Raw genomic sequence first — 27,287 nt, 5'->3', positions numbered from 1 at the left:
TTAAAGCATGTTATTAAGGGCATTGTCCAAATGCCTCTTAAACACTGCCAGGCTTGGGGCATCGACCACCTCTCTAGGAAGCTTCTATTAGTGTTTGACCACCTTCTCAATAAAGAAATGCTTCCTAATGTCCAGTCTGAACCTCCCCTGATGCAGCTTTGAACCGTTCCCATGCATCCTGTAACTGGATCCCAGGGAGAGGAGAGCAGCATCTCCCTCTCCACTTCCCTCCACAGGAAGCTGTAGGGAGCAATGAGGTCACCCCTCAGCCTCCCTTTCTCCAAATTAGAGAAGCCCAGACTCCTTAGCTGCTCCTCATAGAACATGACTTCCAGCCCTTTTACGAGCTTTGTTGCTATGTCTCCACTGACTAGCAAAAAGGAAACACAAGCTTTCTTAGGTGTTGTGGGTTTCTGGAAAATGCACATTCCAAATTACAGTCTGATTCTAAGCCCTATCAGGTGATCTGGAGGAAGAACAATTTCAAATTGGGCCCTGAGCAACGACAAGCCTTTGAACAAATTAAACAAGACATTACTCATGCAGCAGATCTTTGGCCAGTCCAGGCAGGACCAGATGTAAAAAATGTGCTCTACACTGCAGACAGGGAGAATGGCCCTGCCTGGAGTCTCTGGCAGAAAGCACCAGGGGAGACTCGAGATCAACCCCTAGGGTTTTGGAGTCGGGGATACAGAGGATCCAAGATCTGCTATACTACAACTGAAAAAGAGATATTGGCACCATATGAAGGAGTTCGAGCTGTGGGCATGAATAGGAAACCCCAGTGGCCCAGGAATTCTGGAAGTGATCATGGACTGGCCAGAAGGGAAAGATTTTGGAATATCGTCAGAAGAGGAGGTGACATGCGCTGAAGAAGCCCCACTGTATAATAAACTGCCAAAAAATGAGAATCAATATGCCCTGTTCACTGATGGATCCTGTCGCATTGTGGGAAAGCATCGAAGGTGGAAGGCTGCTGTATGGAGTCCTACACAGCAAGTCACAGAAGCTGCGGAAGGAGAAGGTGAATTGAGCCAGTTTGCAGAGGTGAAAGCCATCCAGCTGGATTTAGACATTGCTGAAAGAGAAAAGTGGCCAACGCTGTACCTCTATACTGTCTCATGGATGGTGGCCAATACCCTGTGGGGGTGGTTACAGCAGTGGAAGCAGAGCAACTGGCAGCGCAAAGGCAAACCCATCTGGGCTGCCCCACTGTGGCAAGATATTGCTGCCCAGCTAGAGAAGCTAGTTGTGAAAGTACGTCATGTAGATGCCCACGTACCCAAGAGTCAGGCCACTGAGAAACATCAGAACAACCTGCAGGTGGATCAGGCCGCTAAGATTGAAGTGGCTCAGGTGGATCTGGACTGGCAGCATAAGGGAGCATTATTTATATCTCGCTGGACCCATGACACCTCAGGCCATCAAGGAAGAGATGCGACATATAGATGGGCCCGTGATCGAGGGGTGGACTTGAGCATGGAGGCCATCTCACAGATCATCCATGAATGTGAAACATGCGCATGAATTGAGCCCTGAGGAACACCGCTGGTGACTGGTCACCAGCCAGATGTAGCCCCATTCACTACAACCCTTTGAGCCCTGCCATTCAGCCAGTTCTTCAACCAGCACACTGTGAACCCACTTATCCCACAGTTGGACAAGTTGTCCAGAAGGATGCTGTGAGGGACAGTATCAAAAGTCTTACTAAAATCCAGAAAAACTACATCCACCGCCTTCCCTTCATCTACTAGGTGGATGACCTTATCGTAGAAGGATATCAAATTAGTTAGACTGGACTTTCCCTTTGTAAACTCATGTTGACTGTGCCTGATGATTGCATTGTTCTTTAAATGCCTTTCGATAGCATCCAGTATCATCTTCTCCATTTTTCCCGGAACTTGGGTTAGACTAACAGGTCTGTAGTTTCCTGGGTCTTCCCTCTCACCCTTCTTTTAAATAGGAATAACATTGGCTAGCTTCCAGTCAGTGGGGACCTCCCCAGACTCCCAAGACCCTTGGTAGATGATCGAGAGGGGTCCTACTGTAACATCCGCTAGCTCCTTCAGTACTCTGGGATGAATCCCATCAGGCCCCATGGACTTATGAACATTCAGTTGATACAGCCGATCCTTTACAATTTCAGTGTCTGCAAATGGAAAATCACTGTTCCTGCACTTATGGTTCTCTGACTCAGAGGACTGGGCGGCCCAAGGTCTATCAGTATTATTAAAGACTGAAATTTTTTCTAATCTTTTTTCCAATTTGTATACCACCTAAAAATTTCCCATTAATGAGACCCTTTAAAAAATGTCACATACAGAGACTGCAGTAGGGCAAATATGATATTTCTTTGCTTTTGTGAAATCTTTTAGAAGCAGTGGGACCCCAAGTTTTCGGAGACAATAAGCTGGAAACCAACACTTTAAAACAGCCATGCTGGCTGGCTGGTGAGCATGCTGCCAGTAGCAGAGACAAGCCAAGTGAGCTTTATTCAGAGACCATGGGAGTATGCCCTGCATGCCCACCACTGCAGCAATCCCTTGGCAGCTGTAACTCATAGCCAACCACCACTGCTCTGCTTTCCAGCCAATGGTTTGGCTTCCTAACTGTAATGGTAGGATTTTTCCCCTAGTTTTGCATGTAGTCAGTGTCACTAATTAGCCAGTGATGCAAGGAGCTCGGGTTTACAATTTCACAGAGAAGTAGCTGTGAACTGACAGTGACTTTGAGGTGTCATGCACATTTCAGAGAGCAGGAATCCAGTTCTTTCCCCAACTCTACAACCACATGTTGAACAAAGAGGCTTTGAGAAAAGGATCAAATGGATACAATGAGGTCACACTGGAGCTCATGCAAACTTTGCTTTTTCAGTGCTGAACTTTCAAATCTCACTCCACTGAAATGCTCTTAATTAATTTTGGAAACTAAATACCTAGGGATGCAGCCATATAGTTTATTTAAATATATATTTTATACAGCAGCCAAATTAAGTGTGACAGGTTGTTTACTATGGGTTCCTGCCCTATGGGAGCTTTCAGACACAGTACATTAAGCAAGACAGTAAAATAACAAGTCATGAAAGAAACAGCATTAAATATTGGTATACTTCATACTTATATTTTTGGTATGTAAAAATCACAAGATTTACAGATTTCACTAGCAAAATTTTAAACACTACAGTAAAGAAGCCAAGCAGGTAGGTGGTGCAAAAAGCTACAGCCATTCCAACAGATACCCTCTGTCTTATTTAATGTCACCTATTACTTAGCTGTCACCAGGCAAGAACCGGGTGTCAAATTCAATTTGACTGCTTTGTCTATGCACCTTAGATAAACAAGCTGTATATTTTAAACACAACACTATCTCCTTCCATTGTCAAAATGTTCCTCAGTTTTCTGTTTCTTGAAGTTACAATTTAATTCCCCAAATTAAAATGTAATTAATTCCTTTATTAAGCAATTTACATCAAAACTAAAGTAAATTAAACAAATGCCTTGAAAGAAAGCCTATAATGAAGAGTAAAGAGCATCAGCATTAACTAGCCAATGCTAACTCTAACAACACAAAGGGCCATTTTTAGTCTTCTAAAAACCTGTGCCATTACATGACAATAACATGGAAGACACTTTTATGAACACACCTCTTGATCCGTGAAGATCTCAATGAAGTTCTGGAAGGAGAAGGTCCCTGACTGAAGAATGAGTTCTCCTGTGTTTTCAAAGCACTGTCCAGTTAGTACAAGGAGCTTGTGTCTTGCAGCATCTGTGATCATTAAGCGCACCTAGAGTGAAGGAGAGAAAAACATCAGTAATGGGAGTTACCACATGTTTGTACCTTCCTCTGAGAACATACAGTTTACCTCATCTAATTTAAAACATATTTTGCACCAGAGTCTCCCAGGACTGTGGAAACATTTTCAAGTTATAGTGCTGTTTACAAAAGGCAAGAAGAAAAAAGCAAAAGGGAAAAAAGCAGGCACAAGAAGTGATTACAGAGAAAGTCTGATGAATAAATCAAACTAATGACATGGATGAAAAAAGAGCAAGGAGCAGAAGAGAACAAAATTTGAATGAAAAAAATAATATTTTCAATGTATATACATTTCTTGTATAACTCTTATTGAATTTTAATAGCACTGTGTCAGGACAGCCTTGAGCAACTGTGTGCCACATGCTAATGCAGGACAACTACATGTGTCAGACTGTTTTTGGAAGGCCGATCTTCTTTTCCCAGTGTACAGCGTTACTTGCCATTCAGTTGCAAAAATGTCACTAAAAAGTAACAGCCACAGATCACATGTGAAAGTGGCATTTTTAGACTGTCATTCTATTGTAACTTGGATCATCTACAAAGTTAAAGGATGTTTCTGTTTCACCATAATCATAATCAAGCACTCAGATACAGTCACATGTACCATTTACATCTCATGATGTCACTAACTATGGACATTATAACTTTTTTAAGTGTGCCAACCCAAGACCTTTTTCAAAACACAGTAATAAATTATGTAGCTGCCTGATGGGTCAAAGGAACTTGCTACTGAGAAATAAACTTCTACATTTTGAAATAACTGTTAACTATTTTAAACTAGATCCTCGTTAATTACTTGACTCTCACTATAGCTAGTAATAGTTCCAGTTTCCACCCCAGGAGAAGATTTACTTGCATGCTAAGAAAAATCCATATATTCAGTATACTTCTGTTGACTGAATTCAACTTAAATTGAAGAGCAAAACTAAACAAAACCTTTGAAAGATTCTGTACTGTCGAGTGAACTTTTTGCAAATGTGGTGGCCAGGTGTTCACCATGCCTCTCTCTCACTCCCCGCCCCCAGCAGGATAGGGGGGAGAAAGTAAGATAAAAAACTCATGGGTTGAGATACAAGCAGTTTTACAAAGAAAAGCAAAGGCCATGTGCGGAAGCAAAGGAAAGCAAAAAAAGATTGATTCTCTACTTCCTATCAGCAGGCAATGTCCAGCCACTTCCTGGGAAGCAGGGCCTCAGTAGGTGTAACGATTGCTTTGAAAGACAAGCACCTTAATAATGAATACCCTGCCTCCGCCTCCTTTCTCTTAGCTTTTATTGCTGAGCACAATGTCATATGGTATGGAATATGCCTTTGGTCAGTTTGGGTCAGCTGTCCTGGCTGTGTCCCCTCCCAGTCTCTTGACCATCCACATTCTACTGGCCTTTAGGGGGCCTTGATGCTGTGCCAGCTCTGCTCGGCAGTAGCCAAAACACTGGTTTGTTATTAACACCTTGCTAGCTGCCAATACAAAGCACAGCACTATGAGGGCTGCTATGGGGAAAGTTAACTCCATCTCAGCCAGACCCAATACAGCAAATATTTCAAAAGTCTTGTACAAAAGTGAAAAATCAATTCAAAGTAAGGTAAGGTATGAATTTCAAGTGCACTGATTCCTCTGTTCAGGAGGAATTAAGTTAAACCAGAATAGTGATTCCAGAAGAAGGCTATCCACATATTAAAGTAAATGAGCAGAGTCCATCTGGAACAACTGCACATGCAGATATTACATCCAATCTCCATCTCCACGCAGATAACATAATCACCTCAACTGTCCTAGCAAGCCATTCTTTCAAAACTATTGTCGTGGTTTATCTCCAGCCGCAGCTGAGCACCACGCGACCGCTCACTCACCCCTCCCTGGTGGGATGGGGAGGAGAATGTGAAGACAAAGGTAAATCTCGTGGGTTAGGATAAGGACAGTTTACTAGGAGAGCAAAGGGAGAGGGAAATAACAACAACAGTACTTATAAGAGATTATAAATAATGGGTGATAACACAAGGCAATTTACCAATCCAAGCCTACACTTAGACCACCTGGAGCCACGCCTAGCTGCCCCTCCCAGACTAGCTCCCTTTTATGATGAGCATGATGTCACATGGTATAGAATAGCCCTCTGGTCAGCTTTGCTCACCTATCCTAGAATAGAATCACGGAATGGTTTGGGTTAGAAGGGACCTTGAAAAGGGACCTTAAAGATCATCTAGTTCCAACCCCCTTGCTACGGGCAGGGACACCTTCCATTAGACCTGCAACCTGTTCCAGTACCTCACCACCCTCACAGTGAAGAATTTCTTTCTAACATCTAATCTAAATCGACCCTCCTTCAGCTTAAACCCATTACCCCTTGTCCTGTCACTACACTCCCTGATAAACAGTCCCTCTCCAGATTTCCTGTAGGCCCCCTTCAGGTACTGGTGAGCAGCAATTAGATCTCCCCAGAGCCGCCTTTTCTCCAGGCTGAATAATCCCAACTCTCTCAGCCTGTCCTCATAGGAGAGGTGCTCCAGCCCTCTGATCAGCTTTGTGGCCCTCCTCTGGACTCACTCCAACAGCTCAATGTCTCTCCTGTACTGGGGCCCCCAGAGCTGGACGCAGTACTCCAGGTGGGGTCTCACAAAAGAGGAGTAGAGGGGCAGGATCACCTCCCTCAACCTGCTGGCCATGCTGGTTTTGATGCAGCCCAGGACACGGTTGGCTTTCGGGGCTGCAAGCGCACACTGCCGGCTCATGTTGAGCTTTTCATCAATCAATACCCCCAAGTCCTTCTTCTCCTCAGGGCTGCTTTCAATCCATTCTCTGCCCAGCCTGTAGTTGTGCTTGGGATTGCGCCGACCCATGTGCAGGACCTTGCACTTGGCCTTGTTGAACTTCATGCGGTTTGCATGGGCCCACCTCTCCAGCCTCTCAAGGTCCCTCTGGATGGCATCCCTTCCCTCCAGCGTGTCGACCACACAGCTTGGTGTCATCAGCAAACTTGCTGAGGGTGCACTCGATCCCACTGTCCATGTCGCCAACAAAGATGCTGAACAGTGCCGGTCCCAGGACTGACCCCTGAGGAATGCCACTGGTCACTGGTCTCCACTTGGACATTGAGCCGTTGGCCACAACTCTTTGAGTGCGACCATCCAGCCAATTCCTTATCCACCGCGTGGTCCATCCATCGAATCCATGTCTCTCCAACTTAGAGGGAAGGATGCTGTGCGAGACAGTGTCAAATGCCTTGCACAAGTCCAGGTAGATGACGTCAGTTGCTCTTCCCTTATCCACCAACGCTGTAACGCCATCATAGAAGGCCACCAAGTTTGTCAGGCATGATTTGCCCCTAGTGAAGCCATGTTAGCTATCACCAGTCACGTCCTTATTTTCCATGTGCCTGAGCATAGTCCCCAGGAGGGTCTGCTCCATGATCTTGCCAGGCACGGAGGTGAGACTGACCGGCCTGTAGTTCCCTGGGTCTTCCTTTTTCCCCTTCTTAAAAATGGGGGTTATGTTCCCCCTCTTCCAGTCAGTGGGAACTTCGCCAGACTTCCAGGACTTCTCAAATATGATGGAGAGTGGCCTGGCCACTTCATCCGCCAGTTCCCTCAGGACCCACGGATGCATCTCATCAGGTCCCATGGACTTGTGCACCTTCAGGTTCATTCCTCCCAGTCCCTGCCTTTGCCTTCTGTGACCTGGCCAGTGTGGCTCAAGCATTTGCCAGTGAAGACTGAGGCAAAGAAGTCGTTGAGTACCTCAGCCTTCTCCATATCCTGGGTAACCAGGTCACCTGTTTCATTCCGGAGGGGACCCACATTTTCCCTCGTCCTCCTTTTATCACTAACATACCTATAGAAGCTTTTCTTGTTGTCCTTGACATCCCTGGCCAGACTAATTCCTATCGGGGCTTTGGCTTTCCTAACCTGATCCCCGGCTGCTCAGACAGTTTCTCTGTACTCCTCCCAGGCTACCTGCCCTTGCTTCCACCCTCTGAAGGCTTCCTTTTTTTGTTTGACTTTGCCCAGGAGCTCCTTCTTCATCCGTGGGGGCCTCTTGGTGGTTTTGCTTGACTTCCTCTTTGTTGGGATGCATCGCTCCTGAGCTTGGAGGAGGGGACCCTTGAATATTAGCCAGCTCTCTTGGGCCCCTCTTCCTTCCAGGGCTTTGTCCCATGGTATTCTACCAAGCAGGTCCCTGAAGAGGCCAAAGTCTGCTCTCCTGAAGCCCAGGGTAGTGAGCTTGCTGTGTGCCCTCCTTCACTGCCCTGAGGATCCTGAATTCCACCATTTCATGGTCACTGCAGCCAAGGCTGCCCTTGAGCTTGACATCCCCTACCAGGCCCTCCTTATTGGTGAGAAGAATGTCCAGCATGGCACCTCTCCTCGTGGGCTCCTCTATCACTTGGAGGAGAAAGTTGTCATCGACACATTCCAGGAACCTCCTGGATTGCTTGTTCCCTGCTGCGTTGTCCCTCCAACAGATGTTAGGGTGGTTGAAGTCCCCCATAAGGACCAGGGCTTGTGAGCGTGAGGCTGCTCCTATCTGCCTATAGAGGGCTTCATCTGCTCGGTCCCCCTGGTCAGGTGGCCTGTAGCAGACCCCCACTATGATGTCTCCTGCCCCAGCCCTCCCTTTAATCCTGACCCATAGGCTCTCAGTGGGCTCCTCATCCATCCCCAGGTGGAGCTCCATGCACTCCAGCTGGTCATTGACATAGAGGGCAACACCCCCTCCTCATCTGCCCTGCCTGTCCTTCCTAAAGAGCCTGTACTCTTCCATCCCAACACTCCAGTCATAGGAGCTATCCCACCACGTCTCTGTAATGCCAATAAGGTCATAGCCTTGCAGGCACACACACGTCTCCAGCTCCTCTTGTTTATTCCCCATGCTACGTGTGTTCGCGTAGAGGCATTTCAGTTGTGCCCCTGATGAGGCTGACTTACTGGCTGGGGTGTCTGGAATTCTTTTGATATATTCTCCCAGTGTTTCCCTGTTGGTTCCCATTGCGTCCGGAGCCCCTGGCTCGTCTCCTCTAGGCTTCGAGCGTGCTGCAGTGCATCCAGCACGTCTCTGAGCAGTAGGCCGAGGGCCCTCGCCAGCGCCCCGTCCCTCCAACCTGGGCACATCATCCCACAACATGTCACTGGGAAGCCTGATGTTATCCCCCTCCCCCTTCGAACCTTCCTGCCTCCTTGTGAAAATTAACTCTATCCTAGTCAAAACCAGGACATTAATAACCCCTTTTCTATACCATCTACGTCATGCCCAGATCATACACAGATATAATTCCCTTAGTCTATGGACTATCCCTCTAAAATGTCCGTTGAGTTCATTTAGTTCATGACTTTGAGCTCCATCTGTCATAACAGTCTCTCAGGGCAGGAGACATTGTGTGTGCTGTTAGATTGTTGCATGCTGCATCCAGAGCTTGCAGCTAGTGTATCTGGTGTGGTCCATGCTCATGGTCTGCGGGTTGAAGATGTGATTTTCAAGGAAGTTGCTGGGTGCCAGTTGCTGAAGTCAGTTCTAGTTCCATCATCACGGCACTTTTCTCAGTTTCATGAAAGTTCATCCTTCATTAATTTGGGTGATTCTTATGGTAATACCATTGATAGAGCATATAGCAATTGTATCAATAATGACATAAAATGGCAAGGTTATTTAGCAATTAACAACATAAAATTTCATTTATTGGCTATTCTCATCCAAACTCAAATGCCCTTGAGGTATACACTGGACTTCCCCATCCTTTCTCATTACCCACCAAGAGCACCCTGCTCCCTGAGCAAAAGGAATCCTGCCGATGGGCTTGCCTTTGTCTGAAGCAGGGATAACCCAAACTGTCTTCCCCAATATAGTCTTCATGCGCATTACGGGGACTTTATGCCCTTCTACAGTACGTGAAAGTTTTGACTGGGAAGGGCCAGCTTGATTGGTAGCCCCCCTAGAGTTAACAAACCAGGTGGCCTTTGCTAAATGTGTGTCCCAGTGTTTGAGGGTCCCACCACCCATTGCTCTCAGGGTAGTCTTTAGCAGTCCATTGTATCGTTCGATTTTCCCAGGGGCTGTTGCATGGTAGGGGATGTGATAGACCCACTCAATGCCATGTTCTTTGGCCCAGCTGTCTATGAGGTTGTTCCAAAAATGAGTCCCATTGTCTGACTCAATTCTTTCTGGGGTGCCATGTTGCCACAGGACTTGTTTTTCAAGACCCAGAATAGTGTTCTGGGCAGTGGCATGGGGCACAGGATATGTTTCCAGCCATCCAGTGGTTGCTTCCACCATTGTAAGAACATAACACTTGCCTTGGCGGGTTTGTGGGAGTGTGATGTAGTCGATTTGCCATGCTTCCCCATGTTTATATTTCAACCATCGTCCTCCATACCACAGAGGCTTTACCCGCTTGGCTTGCTTGATTGCAGCACATGTTTCACATTGATGGATGACCTGTGAGATGGCATCCATGCTCAAGTCCACCCCTCGATCATGGGCCCATCTATATGTCACATCTCTTCCTTGATGGCCTGAGGTGTCATGGGCCCAACGAGCTTTGCTGCCAGTCCAAATCCACCTGGGCCACTTCAATCTTGGCAGCCTGATCTACCTGCTGGTTGTTCTGATGTTCCTCAGTGGCCTGACTCTTGGGTACGTGGGCATCTACGTGACGTACCTTTACAACTAGCTTCTCTAGCCGGGCAGCAATATCTTGCCACAATGGGGCAGCCCAGATGGGTTTGCCTCTGTGTTGCCAGTTGCTCCGCTTCCACTGCTGTAACCACTCCCACAGGGCATTTCCCACCATCCATGAGTCAGTACAGAGGTACAGCGTTGGCCACTTTTCTCATTCAGCAATGTCTAAATACAGCTGGATGTCTTTCACCTCTGCAAACTGGCTCCATTCACCTTGTCCTTCAGCAGCTTCTGTGACTCGCTGTGTAGGACTCCATAGAGCAGCCTTCCACCTCCGATGCTTTCCTATGATGCGACAGGACCCATCAGTGAAGAGGGCATATGGCTTCTCATCTTCTGTCAGTTTATTATACGGTGGGGCCTCTTCACCACGTGTCACCTTGTCCTCTGGCAACATTCTGAAATCTTTGCCTTCTGGCCAGTCCATGATCACTTCCAGAATTCCTGGGCAATTGGGGTTTTCCTATTCGAGCCCGCTGTGTGATCAGCGCAACCCAATTACTCCACATAGCATCGGTCGCATGATGTGTAGAGGGGGCCCTCTCTTTGAACATCCAGCCCAGCACTGGTAGTCGGGGTGCCAAGAGGAGCTGTGCTTCAGTACCAATCCCTTCTGAAGCAGCTCGAACCCCTTCATAGGCTGCCAATATCTCTTTTTCTGTTGGGAGTGTAGCAGGCCTTGGATCCTCTATATCCCCGACTCCGAAACCCCAGGGGTCGAACTCGAGTCTCCCCTGGTGCTTTCTGCTAGAGACTCCAGGTAGGGCCATTCTCCCCAGCTGTGGTGTAGAGCACATGCATTACATCTGGTCCTGCCCGGACTGGCCCAAGAGCTACGGCATGAACAATTTCTTGTTTAATTTGTTCAAAGGCTTGTCATTGCTCAGGGTCCCATTTAAAATTGTTCTTTTTCTGGGTTACATGATAGAGAGGGCTTACTATCAGACTGTAATTCGGAATGTGCATTTGCCAGAAACCCACAACACCTAAGAAGGCCTGTGTCTCCTTTTTGTTGGTTGGTGGGGACATGGCTGCTCTTTTGTTGATAATATCCATAGGGATCTGACGCCGCCCATCATGCCACCTTATTCCTAAAAACTGGATTTCCTGCACAGGCCCCTTCACCTTACTTTGCTTTATGGTGAAGCCAGCCTGCAGCAGGATTTGGATTATTTTCTTCCCTTTCTCAGAAACTTCCTCTGCTGAGTTGCCCCATACAATGATGTCATCAATGTATTGCAGGTGCTCTGGGGCTTCACCCTTTTCCAGTGCAGTCTGGATCAGTCCATGGCAAATGGTGGGGCTGTGTTTCCACCCCTGGGGCAGTCGATTCCAGGTGTACTGGACGCCCCTCCAAGTGAAGGCAAACTGTGGCCTGCACTCCGCTGCCAAAGGGATCGAGAAAAATGCATTAGCTATATCAATTGTGGCGTACCACTTGGCTGCCTTTGACTCCAGTTCATATTGAAGTTCCAGCATGTCTGGCACGGCAGCACTCATCGGCGGTGTGACTTCATTCAGGCCACGACAGTCTACCGTCAGCCTCCACTCTCCATTGGACTTCCGCACTGGCCATATGGGACTGTTAAAGGGTGAGTGGGTTCTGCTGATCACTCCCTGACCCTCCAGTTCATGAATCAGCTAATGGATGGGAATCAGGGAGTCTCAGTTGCTGCAGTAATGCTGCCAGTGCACAGTTGTGGTAGCGATTGGCACCTGTTGCTCTTCGACCCTCAGCAATCCCACAACAGAAGGGTCCTCTGAGAGACCGGGCAGAGTAGACAACTGTTCAATTTCCTCCATCTCCAAGGCAGCTATACCAAAAGCCCAACAGTACCCTTTTGGGTCCTTGAAATACCCTCTCCGGAGGTAGTCTATGCCCAGGATGAATGGAGCCTCTGGCCCAGTCACAATGAGGTGCTTTTGCCACTCATTCCCAGTTAGACTCACTTCAGCCTCCAACAGAGTCAACTGTTGGGATCCCCCCGTCACTCCAGAAATATAGATGGGTTCTGCCTCTTCATAGCTTGATGGCATTAAAGTACACTGTGTACTGGTGTCATAGAATCATAGAATCATAGAATGGTTTGGGTTGGAAGGGACCTTAAAGATCATCTAGTTCCAACCACCCTGCTGCGGGCAGGGACACCCTCCACTAGACCTGCTGCTTGGCCTCCCTACCCTCTAATTCCAGGCTACTGGCCCCATTATGCCAGCATCAGAGCAGCCAGGTAATGATGTGCTCCCCTGGATGGCAGCTGAAATTTTTTCTCATATCTCACAGCTCACTCAGGGACAGGGATCAGGTTATTACCTCTGGTTCTGGCTCTTCTTCCTGTTCTTGTGATGGTCCTGGTTCATCATTATCCTTCACCAAACGAACTCATTTCTTTGTATATTTCTTCTTGTGTATAGGGGAAACTGATACCAGTATGGGTTGATCTTTTGGCTCATCTGCAGTGCCTGTCACTGCGGTTTGAGTAGCTGCAGTGTCTGTTGGGGGGGTTGGGGTAGCTGCAGTGCTGTTCGGTCTGTATTCCCTCTCTCCCTCTGGATGGCGCTGTCTACTATCAAGCAGTGTTTGGGAGATCACGGCCAGGGCCCAGCACAATGTAGTAAGTTGTGCCTCCTTGGAATAGGCACAGCATTTTCCTCTCAAATATTCTATCACTTTGTCAGGGTCCTGTAACTGTTCGGGAGTGAAGCTCCGAAACATTGCGGGTGAGAAGGTCTCTAGATACCTGCCCATACTCTCCCACATGCCATGCCAGCCCTGACTATTCAGCCTCGGGGAAGATCTCTGGGTGGTGTTCTTAAAACCCTTTTTTGTAACCCTGAACAGGACCTGAAACACATTCAGGAGACCTAGCAGTAGGAACATGCTAGCTTGAAAGTCTCAAGTGTATTCAAAATTCTCAGAAGCTGTTGTAACCAGCCAAAAGGGAAAAGGGAGACAAATTACCCCCTGCTGTCTCCCCCATCATTTGAGTTTGATTATTAAACAATTCTGAGAGATGTTGTCCAAGGTATGGGCATGACAGAAATGCCACATACAAATATCAGCTTAGGCTCATGACCACTGATGTTATCATAAGTCGATATCACACAGTAAAACAAAATGAGAATCTGAATCCCTCTCCCAGAGGTGATAAACAGCATGGCAGGGATTACATAGAGTAAGTATGGGTTTACATACCACAGCCACGTGACCAAACAAAACATCATTGTGACCAGCAACTGTTTAAATAACATTATAAATATTTATCACAACTTTGTTTTTAACATGCTCGGGTCAGATCTGTCATTATCACAACCCTTCGTGCGCCACATTGGGCGCCAAAAAGGACTGTCGTGGTTTAGCCCCAGTTGGCAGCTGAGCACCACGTGGCTGCTCGCTCACCCCTCCCCCAGCGGGATGGGGAGGAGAATGGGAAGACAAAGGCAAAGCCTCGAGGGTTGGGATAAGGACAGTTTACTGGGACAGCAAAGGGAGAGAGAAATTAGAACGGTACTTATAACAAAATATACACAATGGGTGATAACACAAGGCAATTTACTCACCTGACAACTGACTGACTGGACCCTCAGGACACACTCAGACCATTCGGGAGCCGCGCTGAGCCGCCCCTCCCTGACTAGTCCCCTTTTATGGTGAGCATGAGGTCACATGGTATGGTATAGCTCCCTGGCCAGCTTGGCTCACCTATCCTGTCTCCTTGTGAAAATTAACTCTATCCTAGCCAAAACGAGGACAATTGTTAAGCAATCAGTTCTTCTAAACAATTCCCGCTCATGCCAGGGAGACTGAGACAGGAAGGCTTCACCTAAATCTCTGCTGAACAACTCATGTTTTCAGTACAAGTGGAAAAGAGCCACTGAAGAGGATCTATGTGAAATAAGATCCCAACTCTACCACATCTTCATTCATTCCAGTGGCCTTGAATTTAGCAGCAGAAAGTTCCATTAATTAAATTGCACTAATAGATTATAAATTCAGCAATATCCTTGCTGGATCAAGTGTATTCATTTTTATTTCATACCATAAAGCCCTGGGGGTACAAGTAAAAAACATTGGTACCCAAATTATCTTTTCCTCCATTGTAACAGCTGGAGGAAAGGGGGCAGCCAGAAATAGATGTATAATGCATATCAACTCCTAGCTATGTGGCTGGTGGCGTCATGAGGGTTTTGGCTTTTACAACAACGGGACATACTTTGATGACTATAACCTGTTAGAGAGGGATGGGATTCACCTGTCTAGAAGAGGCAAGGGAATATTTGGAAGGAGGCCATCTGATCAGGAAAAGGAAGTTGACAAGGCCTTCTACAGATCACTAGAAGTAGCCTCATGATCACAGGCCCTGATTCTCATGGGGGACTTGAACCACCCTGATATTTGCTGGAAAAACAACACAGCCAGGCATGCACAGTCCAGGAGGTTCCTGCAGACCACTGATGAAAACTTTTTGACACAGGTGGTGGAGGACCCCACGAGGAGAGGGGTGCTGCTGGACCTTGTACAAACAAAGAAGGACTAGTTGGGGATGTGAAGGTTGGGGCAGCCTTGGCTGCAGTGACCATGAGATGGTGCAGTTTGGGATCCTGCATGGAAGGAGCAGGGCAATAACTAGGATTACAACCCTGGACTTTAGGAGAGCTAACTTTGGCCTCTTCAAAGACCTGCTTGGGAGAATCCCATGGGTTAGGGCTCCAGAAGGTAGGGGGGCCCAAGAGAGCTGGTCAATATTCAAGCACCACTTCCTCTGAGCTCAAGATCGATGCATCCCGAAGAGTAGGAAATCAAGCAAAGGAGGCAGGAGACCTGCATGGATGAGCAAGGAGCTCCTGGAAAAACTCAAAGGGAAGAAAGAACTTTACAGAATGTGAAAAAGGGACTGGCCACTTGGGAGGAATATAGGAATGTAGTCAGAGTGTGTAGGGATGCAACGAGGAAGGCTAAGGCCCACTTGCAATTAAATCTGGCAAGGGAAGTCAAGGACAACAAGGAGGGCTTTTTCAAATACATCAGCAGCCAAAGAAAGACTAGGGAAAATGTGGCCCCACTGCTAAATTAGGTGGGTGCCTTGGTGACAGAGGATACAGAGAAGGCAGAGTTACTGAATGCCGCCTTTGCTTCAGTCTTGACTGCTAAGGCTGGCCCTCAGGAATCCCAGACCCTGGAGGTAGGGGAAAGAAAATCTTGCAAAAGAAAGACCTTCCCTTGGTTGAGGAGGATCGGGTTGGAGAACATTTAGGCAAACTCGACACCCATAAATCCATGGGCCCTGATGGGATGTACCCACGAGTGCTGAGGGAGCTGGCAGATGTTATTGCTAGGCCACCCTCCATCATCTTTGAAAGGTCATGGAGAACAGGAGAGGTGCCTGAGGACTGGAGGAAAGCCAATGTCACTCCGGTCTTCAGAAAGGCCAAGAAGGAGGACCCAGGAAACTACAGGCCAGTCAGCCTCGCCTCCATCCCTGGAAAGGTGATGGAACAGCTCGTTCTGGGGGTCATCTCTAAGCATGTGGAGGAGAAGAAGGTTATTGGGAGTGGTCAACATGGATTCACCAATAGGGAAATGATGCCTGACCAATCTGATAGCCTTCTATGATGGCGTGACTGGCTGGCTGGATGCAGGGAGAGCAGTGGATGTTGTCTACCTTGACTTCAGCAGGGCTTTTTACACTGTCTCCCATAATAACCTCACAGGCAAGCTTAGGAAGTGTGGGTTGGATGAGTGGACAGTGAGAGGATTTGAGAACTGGCTGAATGGCAGGGCCCAGAGGGTTGTGATAAGTGATGCAGAGTCTAGTTGGAGGCCTGTAGCTAGTGGTGTGCCCCAGGGGTCAGTACTGGGTCCTGTCTTCTTCAACACATTCATCAATGACCTGGACGAGGGGACAGAGTGTATCCTCAGCAAGTTTGCTGATGATACAAAACTGGGAGGAGTGGCTAATACACGAGAAGGCTGTGCTGCCATTCAGCAAGATCTGGACAGCCTGGAGAGTTGGGCGGAGAGGAGCCTAATGAAATTCAACAAAGGCAAGTGTAGGGTCCTCCACCTAGGGAGGAATAACCCCATGCACCAGTACAGGTTAGGGGTTGACCTGCTGGGAAGCAGCTCTGCAGAGAAGGACCTGGGAGTCCTGGTGGACAACAAGCTCTCCATGAGCCAGCAATGTGGCCTTGTGGCCAAGAAGGCCAATGGTATCCTGGGGTGCATTAAGAAGGGCGTGGCCAGCAGGTCGAGGGACATTATCCTCCCCCTCTACTCTGCCCTGGTGAGGCCACATCTGCAGTACTGTGTCCAGTTCTGGGCTCCCCAGTTCAAGACAGACAGGGGACTACTGGAGAGAGTCCAGCGGAGGGCTACAAGGATGATTAGGGGACTGAAGCATCTCTCTTAATGAGGAAAGGCTGAGAGAGCTGGGTCTGTTTAGCCTAGAGAAGACTGAGAGGGGATCTTATTAATGCTTATAAATATCTAAAGGGTGGATGTCAAGATGATGGGGCCAGGCTCTTCTCTATGGTGCCCAGCGACAGGACAAGGGGCAATGGGCACAAACTGGAATACAGGAAGTTCCATCTGAATATGAGAAAAAAACTTCCTTACTGTGAGGGTGACCGAGCACTGGAACAGGTTGCCCAGAGAGACTGTGGAGTCTCCTTCTCTGGAGATATTCAAAACCTGCCTGGACGCAATCCTGTGCAACCTGCTCTAGGTGATCCTGCTTGAGCAGGGGGGTTGGACTAAATGATCTCCAGAGGTGCCTTCCAACCCCTATCGCTCTGTGAATCTGTAAAAAGTGCAGCTGCCTGGCTGATGTGTGGCTGAAATCTTGTCTGGTTTAGTTGTATTAAAACCATAAATGATCTGGCTTCCTCTCCTATTTTTTCTCACAGTGCTGGCAGCAGTTCTTGGCAGTCTGCCAACTTATGTATAAAGTTACTAAGTTTTCCAACAGCAGAGTTATTTCCTGACTTGTTAATCACTGATATCCAGTTGTCACATAATTCCCCTTCAATCTGTTTTTTTAATTGATGGTGAAATAGGTTCCGCAGAGCTAGAAAGCTATGACAGGAAATAAATAAATAAATGCTTGCAGATTACAGAACATAATGTATGATACATGTGAAAGAACTTCAAAAGACACATAAATTCTGTATCTGGGTATAATGAAGGCTTCCTGAGGGACTACAAGAATTTTGTCTGCTGATTTCAAGACCACTACATAAATACTGCAAGGTGATGATTCTGTTCAGCTTTACCCTTGGTTGAAGTCCCAAATTGTTTGAAGAAAGTGAACAGCAAGACTTGTTCTCAGTGAAAACAGAGTTAAAGCCAGAGTGTGAACTGAGACAAGAGTCCAAGCAGATCAGCAGTTACCAAGACTTATGGTACAGACACGGGAGTGTTAGAGCAATGGAGTGGGATCTTCTTAAGAAAGGAACTGCTCATGAGGTTTTCAGAAACTTGTTTTGTTTGGACTTCTCTCTTTTGGAACGTATTTGGGAATGTATCAAGCTCCACCTAGGGGTGGATGAAAAATGAGTCAAGAACTTATGGGTAAGAATTAAGGGGCAGGCTAATATGGGTGACACTGTTGTGGGTGTTTACTACAGGCCACCTGATCAGGATGAGGAAGTCAATGAGGCCTTCTACAGACAGATGGAAGTAGCCTCACAATCACAGGCCCTGGTCCTCATGGGGGACTTGAACCACCCTGATATTTGCTGGAAAAGCAACACAGCCAGGCACGCACAGTCCAGGAGGTTCCTGCAGAGCAGTGACGATAACATTTTGACACAGGTGGTGGAGGACCCCACGAGGAGAGGGGTGCTGCTGGACCTTGTACTAACAAACAAAGGACTGGTTGGGGATGTGAAGGTTGGGGGCAGCCTTGGCTGCAGTGACCATGAGATGGTGGAGTTCAGGATCCTGTGTGGAAGGAGCAGAGCAATAAGTAGGATTACAACCCTGGACTTCAGGAGAGCTAACTTTGGCCTCTTCAAAGACCTGCTTGGGAGAATCCCATGGGTTAGGGCTCCAGAAGGTAGGGGGGCCCAAGAGAGCTGGTCAATATTCAAGCACCACTTCCTCTGAGCTCAAGATCGGTGCATCCCGAAGAGTAAGAAATCAAGCAAAGGAGGCAGGAGACCTGCATGGATGAGCAAGGAGCTCCTGGAAAAACTCAAAGGGAAGAAGGAAGTTTACAGAATGTGGAAAAAGGGACTGGCCACTTGGGAGGAATATAAGAATGTAGTCAGAGTATGTAGGGATGTAAAGAGGAAGGCTAAGGCACACTTACGTTATCCTCCTCCTCTACTCTGCCCTGGTGAGGCCACATCTGGAGTACTGTGTCCAGTTCTGGGCTCCCCAGTTCAAGAAAGACAGGGAACTACTGGAGAGACTCCAGTGGCTACAAGGATGATGAGGGGACTGGAGCATCTCTCCTATGAGGAAAGGCTGAGAGAGCTGGGCCTGTTTAGCCTGGAGAAGAGAAAACTGAGAGGGGATCTGTTCAATAATTTTAAATATCTAAAGGGTGGATGTCAAGATGATGGGGCCAGATTCTTTTCAATGGTGCCCAGTGACAGGACAAGGGGCAATGGGCACAAACTGGAACACAGGAAGTTCCATTTCAGTATGAGGAAAAACTTCTTTACTCTGAGGGTGACAGAGCACTGGAACAGGTTGCCCAGAGAGGTTGTGGAGTCTCCTTCTCTGGAGATATTCAAAACCCACCTGGATGTGATCCTGTGCAACCTGCTGTAGGTGATCCTGCTTTAGCAGGGGGGTTGGACTAGATGATCTCCAGAGGTCCTTTCCAACCTCTACCGTTCTGTGATTCTGTGATTTGGCAGCTGACAGAACACAATAGGAGCTTTGGGCAGAACTATGCTCAGATCAGTATGACTATTAACAGCCAGATTAGCAGGAATTTATTTTAATATCTTTTGTCTTTGTTTTTCCTGAACTGATAGATTAGGGTTCCTCTTCTGGTGAAAGTCAGATCTCCATGGTATATCACTGTCTCCCCAGATGCAACCTGGAAATCTCTTGATATGTAGAACTAAGTTTTCTATTTGACATAATGGCAAAGTATCTCTATTCCAACCTCCAGTTTAATTCTTTTGCCTCTTTCTTATCATTTTGTTGGCTTTTGTCCAGTGAGAGTGTCACTTAGCCAGCCAAGGTAAATCTCAGTTTGTAACTTGGGGCTGTGATCAGTCTGGCAAGATGAAAGCGAAGAAAAGATTGCCTCTCACAGTCTAGCAAGGGGAAATTAACAGTAACCTAGTGAAACATCTTCCAGATCCACAGGAGTAAAGCCAGTGGTCAGAAGGCACTAATCAGCCTCAGGCTATGTCCTTCCATGTGATCATCCATCAAAGGAATGACAAGCAACAGTGACAGAAGCAATATTTCCCTACTTTTCGCAGTTTCTTCAACTCTTCCCCTCCCCCATCCTTTATAGCTTTTTACTATGAAAGCCTGAGCGTATTAAAGACAACCCTAAGAGCTGCTACTCAGCTGACACCCTTGTTCCTTAATAAGTACCTTTAATGCAATGTAAGAGATTTTTACACATAATTTTTAGTGCATGAGCTACCATTAACTAAGGTTACTTACTTTTTTAAACTTTTAAAACTTCAGAAATTTAAGTTATTTTGGTGTGTTTCCTCCTGTTTCTGTTTAATTTCACTTTAAGGTTGGTAACAAAATAGATTTTTCACAAAGTACTGCAAGCAGACCCACTTCATTTCCCAAAATAACTTGTACTATGTCAGTGCTTCCCAGCACTGGCTAGCAATGTAATTATCCCTATTTTTTAAAACCTTCAGTCTCACTTGCTAAATTTGTCGATTTTGTCTTTGAGCTACATGCTCAGTTCTTTGACTCTATTCTAGTGAGTTCATGAGGAATTGACAGTCCTCTTCTGGGGCATTCTCCAGAGTCCATTGATTATGTCACATGCTTTTTGAAGGATAGATCACATATAGATCAACCTAGAGTTACCACCACATAGATGGTAATTCTTCTTGAAGACCTAAATTTATCTCAGGGCACCTGGTTTCTTTTCAAGCACTTTTTCACATGTAAAATAGACATCCAGAGCTACCAAACAGTGGAGGAGCAGAAGAAAAGCAGATGCAGTTTTACCACAGCTACCTTCACTTCATCAAGAAGGGAAATTGGTGTGTAATGAGGAAATGAGTGCTGGGATAAGTGGTGTGTTTCTGTCCTATGCCTTTGACACTTTATCAGGAGTCCAGGAAAACAGGAAAAAAATCAAGGGATGTCTGATATTTTTGATGATATTTGCTCCTAATGTCCTTTCACCCACAGTCAGGAGCTGCTCTCAACCTGTCCACTTAATGGAGCTTTTCTGACACATCCAGTGAAGTATTTCTGACTGACTTACCTCAGTACTAACTGCTTCATCTGAGGCATTAATCAGGACTACAGTTTCTAAGACATCACTTCTGTGATGAAGAATCTTCTGACCTGTAAGCACAGAGAGAAAAAAACAGAAAAGTCATTAAATTCAACCAGCATGGTTTTAACCAGTGCTTTCCCTCAGCTAGTTATACATTCCACTTTGTGACAGCCCTCTGGTTACTCAGGGCAGCACACACCAGTCACAGAAACTACTGTGCTGGCTCATGTCTTCAGAAATACCCATGGCATGTGATCCTAAGGGGGAGAAACACCACTCCAGAAAATTTAAGGTAATGAAAACAAACCGGCAACAGCACTGGGGCCTGTTCCTTCCCCCTGGCAGGAGGAGTCCCTGTTACTCACCTTGGTCTTACTGAGCTGGTGCCTATCAGGGACTAGAGTAACCGTCACCAGCTGAGCATCTGGCCCTGGATTTTCATGGACATATCTATACCACAGATACAACTGAGGTTACACAGTCCTGTAACATGCCTAGATGGTTTTAAATGAGCTTTTCCAGGAAATATTGGTGGATTAGCCACAGCAGGAGGAAAGTCAGCATGGGCTGCAAATTTCCCCTGCAAGAAGCAAAGTGAATACTTGGACTGTATGCCAGCGCTGCCCATCATGGCTAATAAGTACAATTTGTGAAACAAACAAAGGAGCTGTCCTGGTTTTGGCTGGGATAGAGTCTATTTTCTTCCAAGTAGCTGGTATAGTGCTGTGTTTTGGATTTAGCATGAGAATAATGTTCATAACACACTGATATTTTAGTTATCACAGAATCACAGAATCACAGAATGGTAGGGGTTGGAAGGCATCTCTGGAGATCATCTAGTCCAACCCCCCCTGCTAAAGCAGGTTCACCTAGAGCGGGTTTGCACAGGATGGGTTTTGAATATCTCCAGAGAAGGAGACTCCACAACCTCTCTGGGCAACCTGTTCCAGTGCTCTGTCACCCTCACAGTAAAGAAGTTTTTCCTTATATTGAGACGGAACTTCCTCTGTTCCTCTCCGCGCAACTCCTTAGTCTGTCCAGGTCTCACTGAATGGCAGAACAGACTTCTGGTGTTATCAGCCACTCCTCCCAGTTTTGTATCGTCAGCAAACTTGCTGAGGGTACACTCTGTCCCCTCGTCCAGGTCATTGATTAATATGTTGAATAAGACATATAGCTATTGCTAAGCAGTGTTTACAATTAAATCAAGGACTTTTCAGCTTCCTATGTCCTGCCAGTGAGGAGGCATGAGCCTTCCACAGGAGGTGCACAAGAAGCTGGGAGGGGACACAGCCAGGAAAGCTGACCCAACCTGGCCAAAGGGATATCCCATACCATATGACATCATGCTCGGCATACAAACTGGGAGAAGTTGGCAGCAGAGGGCCAGGGGCTCGGGAACTAGCTGGGCATTGGTCAGCAGTTGGTGAGCAATTGCATTGTGCGTGACTTGTTTTGTATATTCTTTTATCACTACTATTATTCTCTTCCTTTTCTGTCCTATTAAATTGTTTTTATCTCAACCCAGGAGTTTTACTTTATTTCAATTCTCTCCCCCATCCAACTGGGCAGGGCGGAGTGAGTGAACGGCTGTGTGGTTGTTTTACCTGCCTGCCAGGTTAAACCACAGCAGGAGACCAGGGATGTCCCTGCTCCCCACCACCACCACCATCCTGCACAGCACACATGTGCTCCCTGTCACACACTGTGGGAGCGCTCTCAAGCCAGGCAGCACCCCACACAGACCACAGATCCATGGCCGTACCAAACGAACCAAGTGAAAGCTGGGACCCACCCTGCCAAAAGTCCCCCCTTCTACTAATATTGATCTGCTCAGCCTGGTGGCAGAATTACGTGAAGAAGTGGAAAGGTTAAGGAGCATCAGAGAGGCTAAGAGACTGGTGGAGCCAAGCTCTGCCCTCCCTGAGACAGAAACAGGGACAGCTAACAGACCAAAGCCAAAGTGAAGGGGACCCTGTATCCTCCCCTTTCCAGGCAGAAGGCAGCAGCCTCAAAGAGGGGAGTGAATGGAAACAAGTCCGCGCGCGGCACGGCAGACGGTGAACCTTCGCCTCCTCACCCACCTCGCCTTCCCATGTACCCCTGTGCAACAGGTACGAGGCTCTGGCTGTGGAAGGCCACTCAAAGGAGGATATGGATGACAGTCAAGCTACTCCAGAGGTAGCACCTAGGCCCAAAAGGCCCGCACCTTGTGTCGTGACCACCTCAACAAAGAAGAAAAGGAGAGTTATAGTTGTAGGGGACTCCCTTCTGAAGGGTACAGAGGGCCCGATATGCAGGGCAGGCCCTCCTCTCAGAGAAGTCTGCTGCCTCCCCGGGGCCTGTGTCAAGGACATCGCTAGGAAACTCCCCAGCCTGGTACAGCCCTCTGACTATTACCCGCTGCTGCTCCTCCATGTGGGTGGGGATGAAGCAGAGACACGCACCACAAAAGCGATCAAAAGGGACTTCAGGCTCTTGGGACAGTCACTGAAGGATTTGGCAGCACAGGTAATATTCTCCTCCCTCCTTCCAGTTAAGGGCAGCAATGGTGGGTGGAACAGGCGGACGCAGTCCATAAATGCATGGCTCCATGGCTGGTGTCAATGCCACAACTTTGGGTTCTTTGACAATGGGATGGCCTACACGGCACCGGGCCTGATGAACCCTGATGGGATTCACCTCTCTCAAAGGGGGAAGAGGATCTTTGCCCAGGAACTATCAGGGCTCATGGACAGAGCTTTAAACTAGGCTAGAATGGGGAGGGGGATAACATCGGGCTTGCCAGCGACATGTTGTGGGATGATGTGCCCAGGTTGGAGGGACGGGGCGCTGGCGAGGGCCCTCGGCCTACTGCTCAGAGATGTGCTGGATGCACTGCAGCACGCTCGAAGCCTAGAGGAGACGAGCCAGGGGCTCCGGACGCAATGGGAACCAACAGGGAAACACTGGGAGAATATATCAAAAGAATTCCAGACACCCCAGCCAGTAAGTCAGCCTCATCAGGGGCACAACTGAAATGCCTCTACGCGAACACACGTAGCATGGGGAATAAACAAGAGGAGCTGGAGACGTGTGTGTGCCTGCAAGGCTATGACCTTATTGGCATTACAGAGACGTGGTGGGATAGCTCCTATGACTGGAGTGTTGGGATGGAAGGGTACAGGGTCTTTAGGAAGGACAGGCAGGGCAGATGAGGAGGGGGTGTTGCCCTCTATGTCAATGACCAGCTGGAGTGCATGGAGCTCCACCTGGGGGTGGATGAGGAGCAAACTGAGAGCCTATGGGTCAGGATTAAAGGGAGTGCTGGGCAGGGGACATCATAGCAGGAGACTGCTGCAGGCCACCTGACCAGGGAGACCAATTGGATAAGACCCTCTATAGGCAGACAGGAGCAGCCTCATGCTCACAAGCCCTGGTCCTTATGAGGGACTTCGACTACCCTGATATCTGTTGGAGGGACAACGCAGCAGGGAACAAGCAATCCAGGAAGTTCCTGGAACGTGTCAATGACAACTTTCTCCTCCAAGTGATAGAGGAGCCCACGAGGAGAGGTGCCATGCTGGACCTTCTTCTCACCAACAAGGAGGGCCTGGTAGGGGATGTCAAGCTCAAGGGCAGCCTTGGCTGCAGTGACCACGAAATGGTGGAATTCAAGATCCTCAGGGCAGTGAAGGAGGGCACACAGCAAGCTCACTACCCTGGGCTTCAGGAGAGCAGACTTTGGCCTCTTCAGGGACCTGCTTGGTAGAATACCATGGGACAAAGCCCTGGAGGGAAGAGGGGCCCAAGACAGCTGGCTAATATTCAAGGGTCACCTCCTCCAAGCTCAGGAGCGATGCATCCCAACAAAGAGGAAGTCAAGCAAAACCACCAAGAGGCCCCCACGGATGAAGAAGGAGCTCCTGGGCAAAGTCAAACAAAAAAAAGAAGCCTACAGAGGGTGGAAGCAAGGGCAGGTAGCCTGGGAGGAATACAGAGAAACTGTCCAAGCAGCCAGGGATCAGGTTAGGAAAGCCAAAGCCCCGATAGGAATTAGTCTGGCCAGGGATGTCAAGGACAACAAGAAAAGCTTCTATAGGTATGTTAGTGATAAAAGGAGGACGAGGGAAAATGTGGGTCCCCTCCGGAATGAAACGGGTGACCTGGTTACCCAGGATATGGAGAAGGCTGAGGTACTCAATGACTTCTTTGCCTCAGTCTTCACTGGCAAATGCTTGAGCCACACTGGCCAGGTCACAGAAGGCAAAGGCAGGGACTGGGAGGAATGAACCTGAAGGTGCACAAGTCCATGGGACCTGATGAGATGCATCCGTGGGTCCTGAGGGAACTGGCGGATGAAGTGGCCAGGCCACTCTCCATCATATTTGAGAAGTCCTGGCAGTCTGGCGAAGTTCCCACTGACTGGAAGAGGGGGAACATAACCCCCATTTTTAAGAAGGGGAAAAAGGAAGACCCAGGGAACTACAGGCCGGTCAGTCTCACCTCTGTGCCTGGCAAGATCATGGAGCAGATCCTCCTGGAGACTATGCTCAGGCACATGGAAAATAAGGACGTGACTGGTGACAGCCAACGTGTCTTCGCTCAGGGCAAATCATGTCTGACAAACTTGGTGGCCTTCTATGATGGGGTTACAGCGTTGGTGGATAAGGGAAGAGCAACTGACGTCATCTACCTGGACTTGTGCAAGGCATTTGACACTGTCTCGCACAGCATCCTTCCCTCTAAGTTGGAGAGACATGGATTCGATGGATGGACCACGCGGTGGATAAGGAATTGGCTGGATGGTCGCACTCAAAGAGTTGTGGCCAACGGCTCAATGTCCAAGTGGAGACCAGTGACCAGTGGCATTCCTCAGGGGTCAGTCCTGGGACCGGCACTGTTCAGCATCTTTGTTGGCGACATGGACAGTGGGATCGAGTGCACCCTCAGCAAGTTTGCTGATGACACCAAGCTGTGTGGTCGACACGCTGGAGGGAAGGGATGCCATCCAGAGGGACCTTGAGAGGCTGGAGAGGTGGGCCCATGCAAACCGCATGAAGTTCAACAAGGCCAAGTGCAAGGTCCTGCACATGGGTCGGCGCAATCCCAAGCACAACTACAGGCTGGGCAGAGAATGGATTGAAAGCAGCCCTGAGGAGAAGAAGGACTTGGGGGTATTGATTGATGAAAAGCTCAACATGAGCCGGCAGTGTGCGCTTGCAGCCCAGAAAGCCAACCGTGTCCTGGGCTGCATCAAAACCAGCATGGCCAGCAGGTTGAGGGAGGTGATCCTGCCCCTCTACTCCTCTTTTGTGAGACCCCACCTGGAGTACTGCGTCCAGCTCTGGGGGCCCCAGTACAGGAGAGACATTGAGCTGTTGGAGTGAGTCCAGAGGAGGGCCACAAAGCTGATCAGAGGGCTGGAGCACCTTTCCTATGAGGACAGGCTGAGTTGGGGTTATTCAGCCTGGAGAAAAGGCGGCTCTGGGGAGATCTAATTGCGGCTCACCAGTACCTAAAGGGGGCCTCCAGGAAATCTGGAGAGGGACTGTTTATCAGGGAGTGTAGTGACAGCACAAGGGGTAATGGGTTTAAATTGAAGGAGGGTATATTTAGAATAGATGTTAGGAAGAAATTCTTTACTGTTAGAGTGGTGAGGCACTGGAACAGGTTGCCCAGGGAGGTTGTGGAGTCCCCCTCCCTGGAAGTGTTTAAGGCCAGGTTGGATGAGGCTTTGGGCAATGATGTGGTCTAGTGGAGGGTGTCCCTGCCCATGGCAGGGGGAATTGGAACTAGATGATCTTTAAGGTCCATTCCAACCCAAACCATTCTATGATTCTATGGTTCTATGATTGATTAACACCGAGACACTGTGAGAAATTCCCTGTCAGGATGGTCGAACAGTTGCTATGCTGCCCTGCTTCATCTTTCTCTTGCTTACAAGAACTATAGCAAGCAATGTTAGGAAAGAAGAGTGAACAAACATACAAAATACAGCTATCTCCTGAATGAATAACATGTGGTCAGTTTTGGAGCAGCCTCACAGTCCATTGGCTTTCATTCTTAGTAATTAGTCTGTTCTCTGTAGTTAATAGTGATCCGATTGGGAGTGAATGCCAGAAAAACACAATAGGACTCTTTTTTTTCCCCATGGTAATTAGCAAGTTCTTATCAGAGTCTCTTTCTGTAAGAAGTGCAGTGAGATTAATTAGCAGCTGTATTGTCATTCAAAAATCCAGGCTGGTAATTCATCCAAAAACCAGAAGAGCTGGCCCTTTTGAGCAATCTGTAACATTAATAAAATAGTTAATTACACTTAAAAGGAAGTACGATGGACACAGAACAAGTCACCTATTTGCCAACTTAGTGGTGAAAAGA

The 27,287-nt window shown here is 47.9% G+C and overlaps 1 protein-coding gene across 1 annotated transcript in view; it reads right to left on the bottom strand.

The window, feature by feature from the left end:
* The window catches only part of LOC142599143 (microtubule-associated protein 1B-like), a 122,483-nt gene that overhangs the window by 18,483 nt on the left and 76,713 nt on the right, over window positions 1–27,287 (bottom strand). Inside the window, exons 3-4 of the mRNA XM_075738840.1 lie at window positions 20,913–20,995; window positions 3,644–3,784 (exon numbers count right to left, since the gene is read on the bottom strand). Of these exons, the coding sequence (XP_075594955.1) occupies window positions 3,644–3,784; window positions 20,913–20,995 (224 nt within the window). The remainder of the gene's footprint in view (window positions 1–3,643; window positions 3,785–20,912; window positions 20,996–27,287) is intronic.

The sequence above is a fragment of the Balearica regulorum genome, chromosome W (genome assembly GCF_011004875.1).
Source record: "Balearica regulorum gibbericeps isolate bBalReg1 chromosome W, bBalReg1.pri, whole genome shotgun sequence".
Classification (NCBI taxonomy): domain Eukaryota; kingdom Metazoa; phylum Chordata; class Aves; order Gruiformes; family Gruidae; genus Balearica; species Balearica regulorum.
Note: the sequence above shows the minus strand (reverse complement) of the source record. Positions and strands in the feature narration are given on the sequence as shown.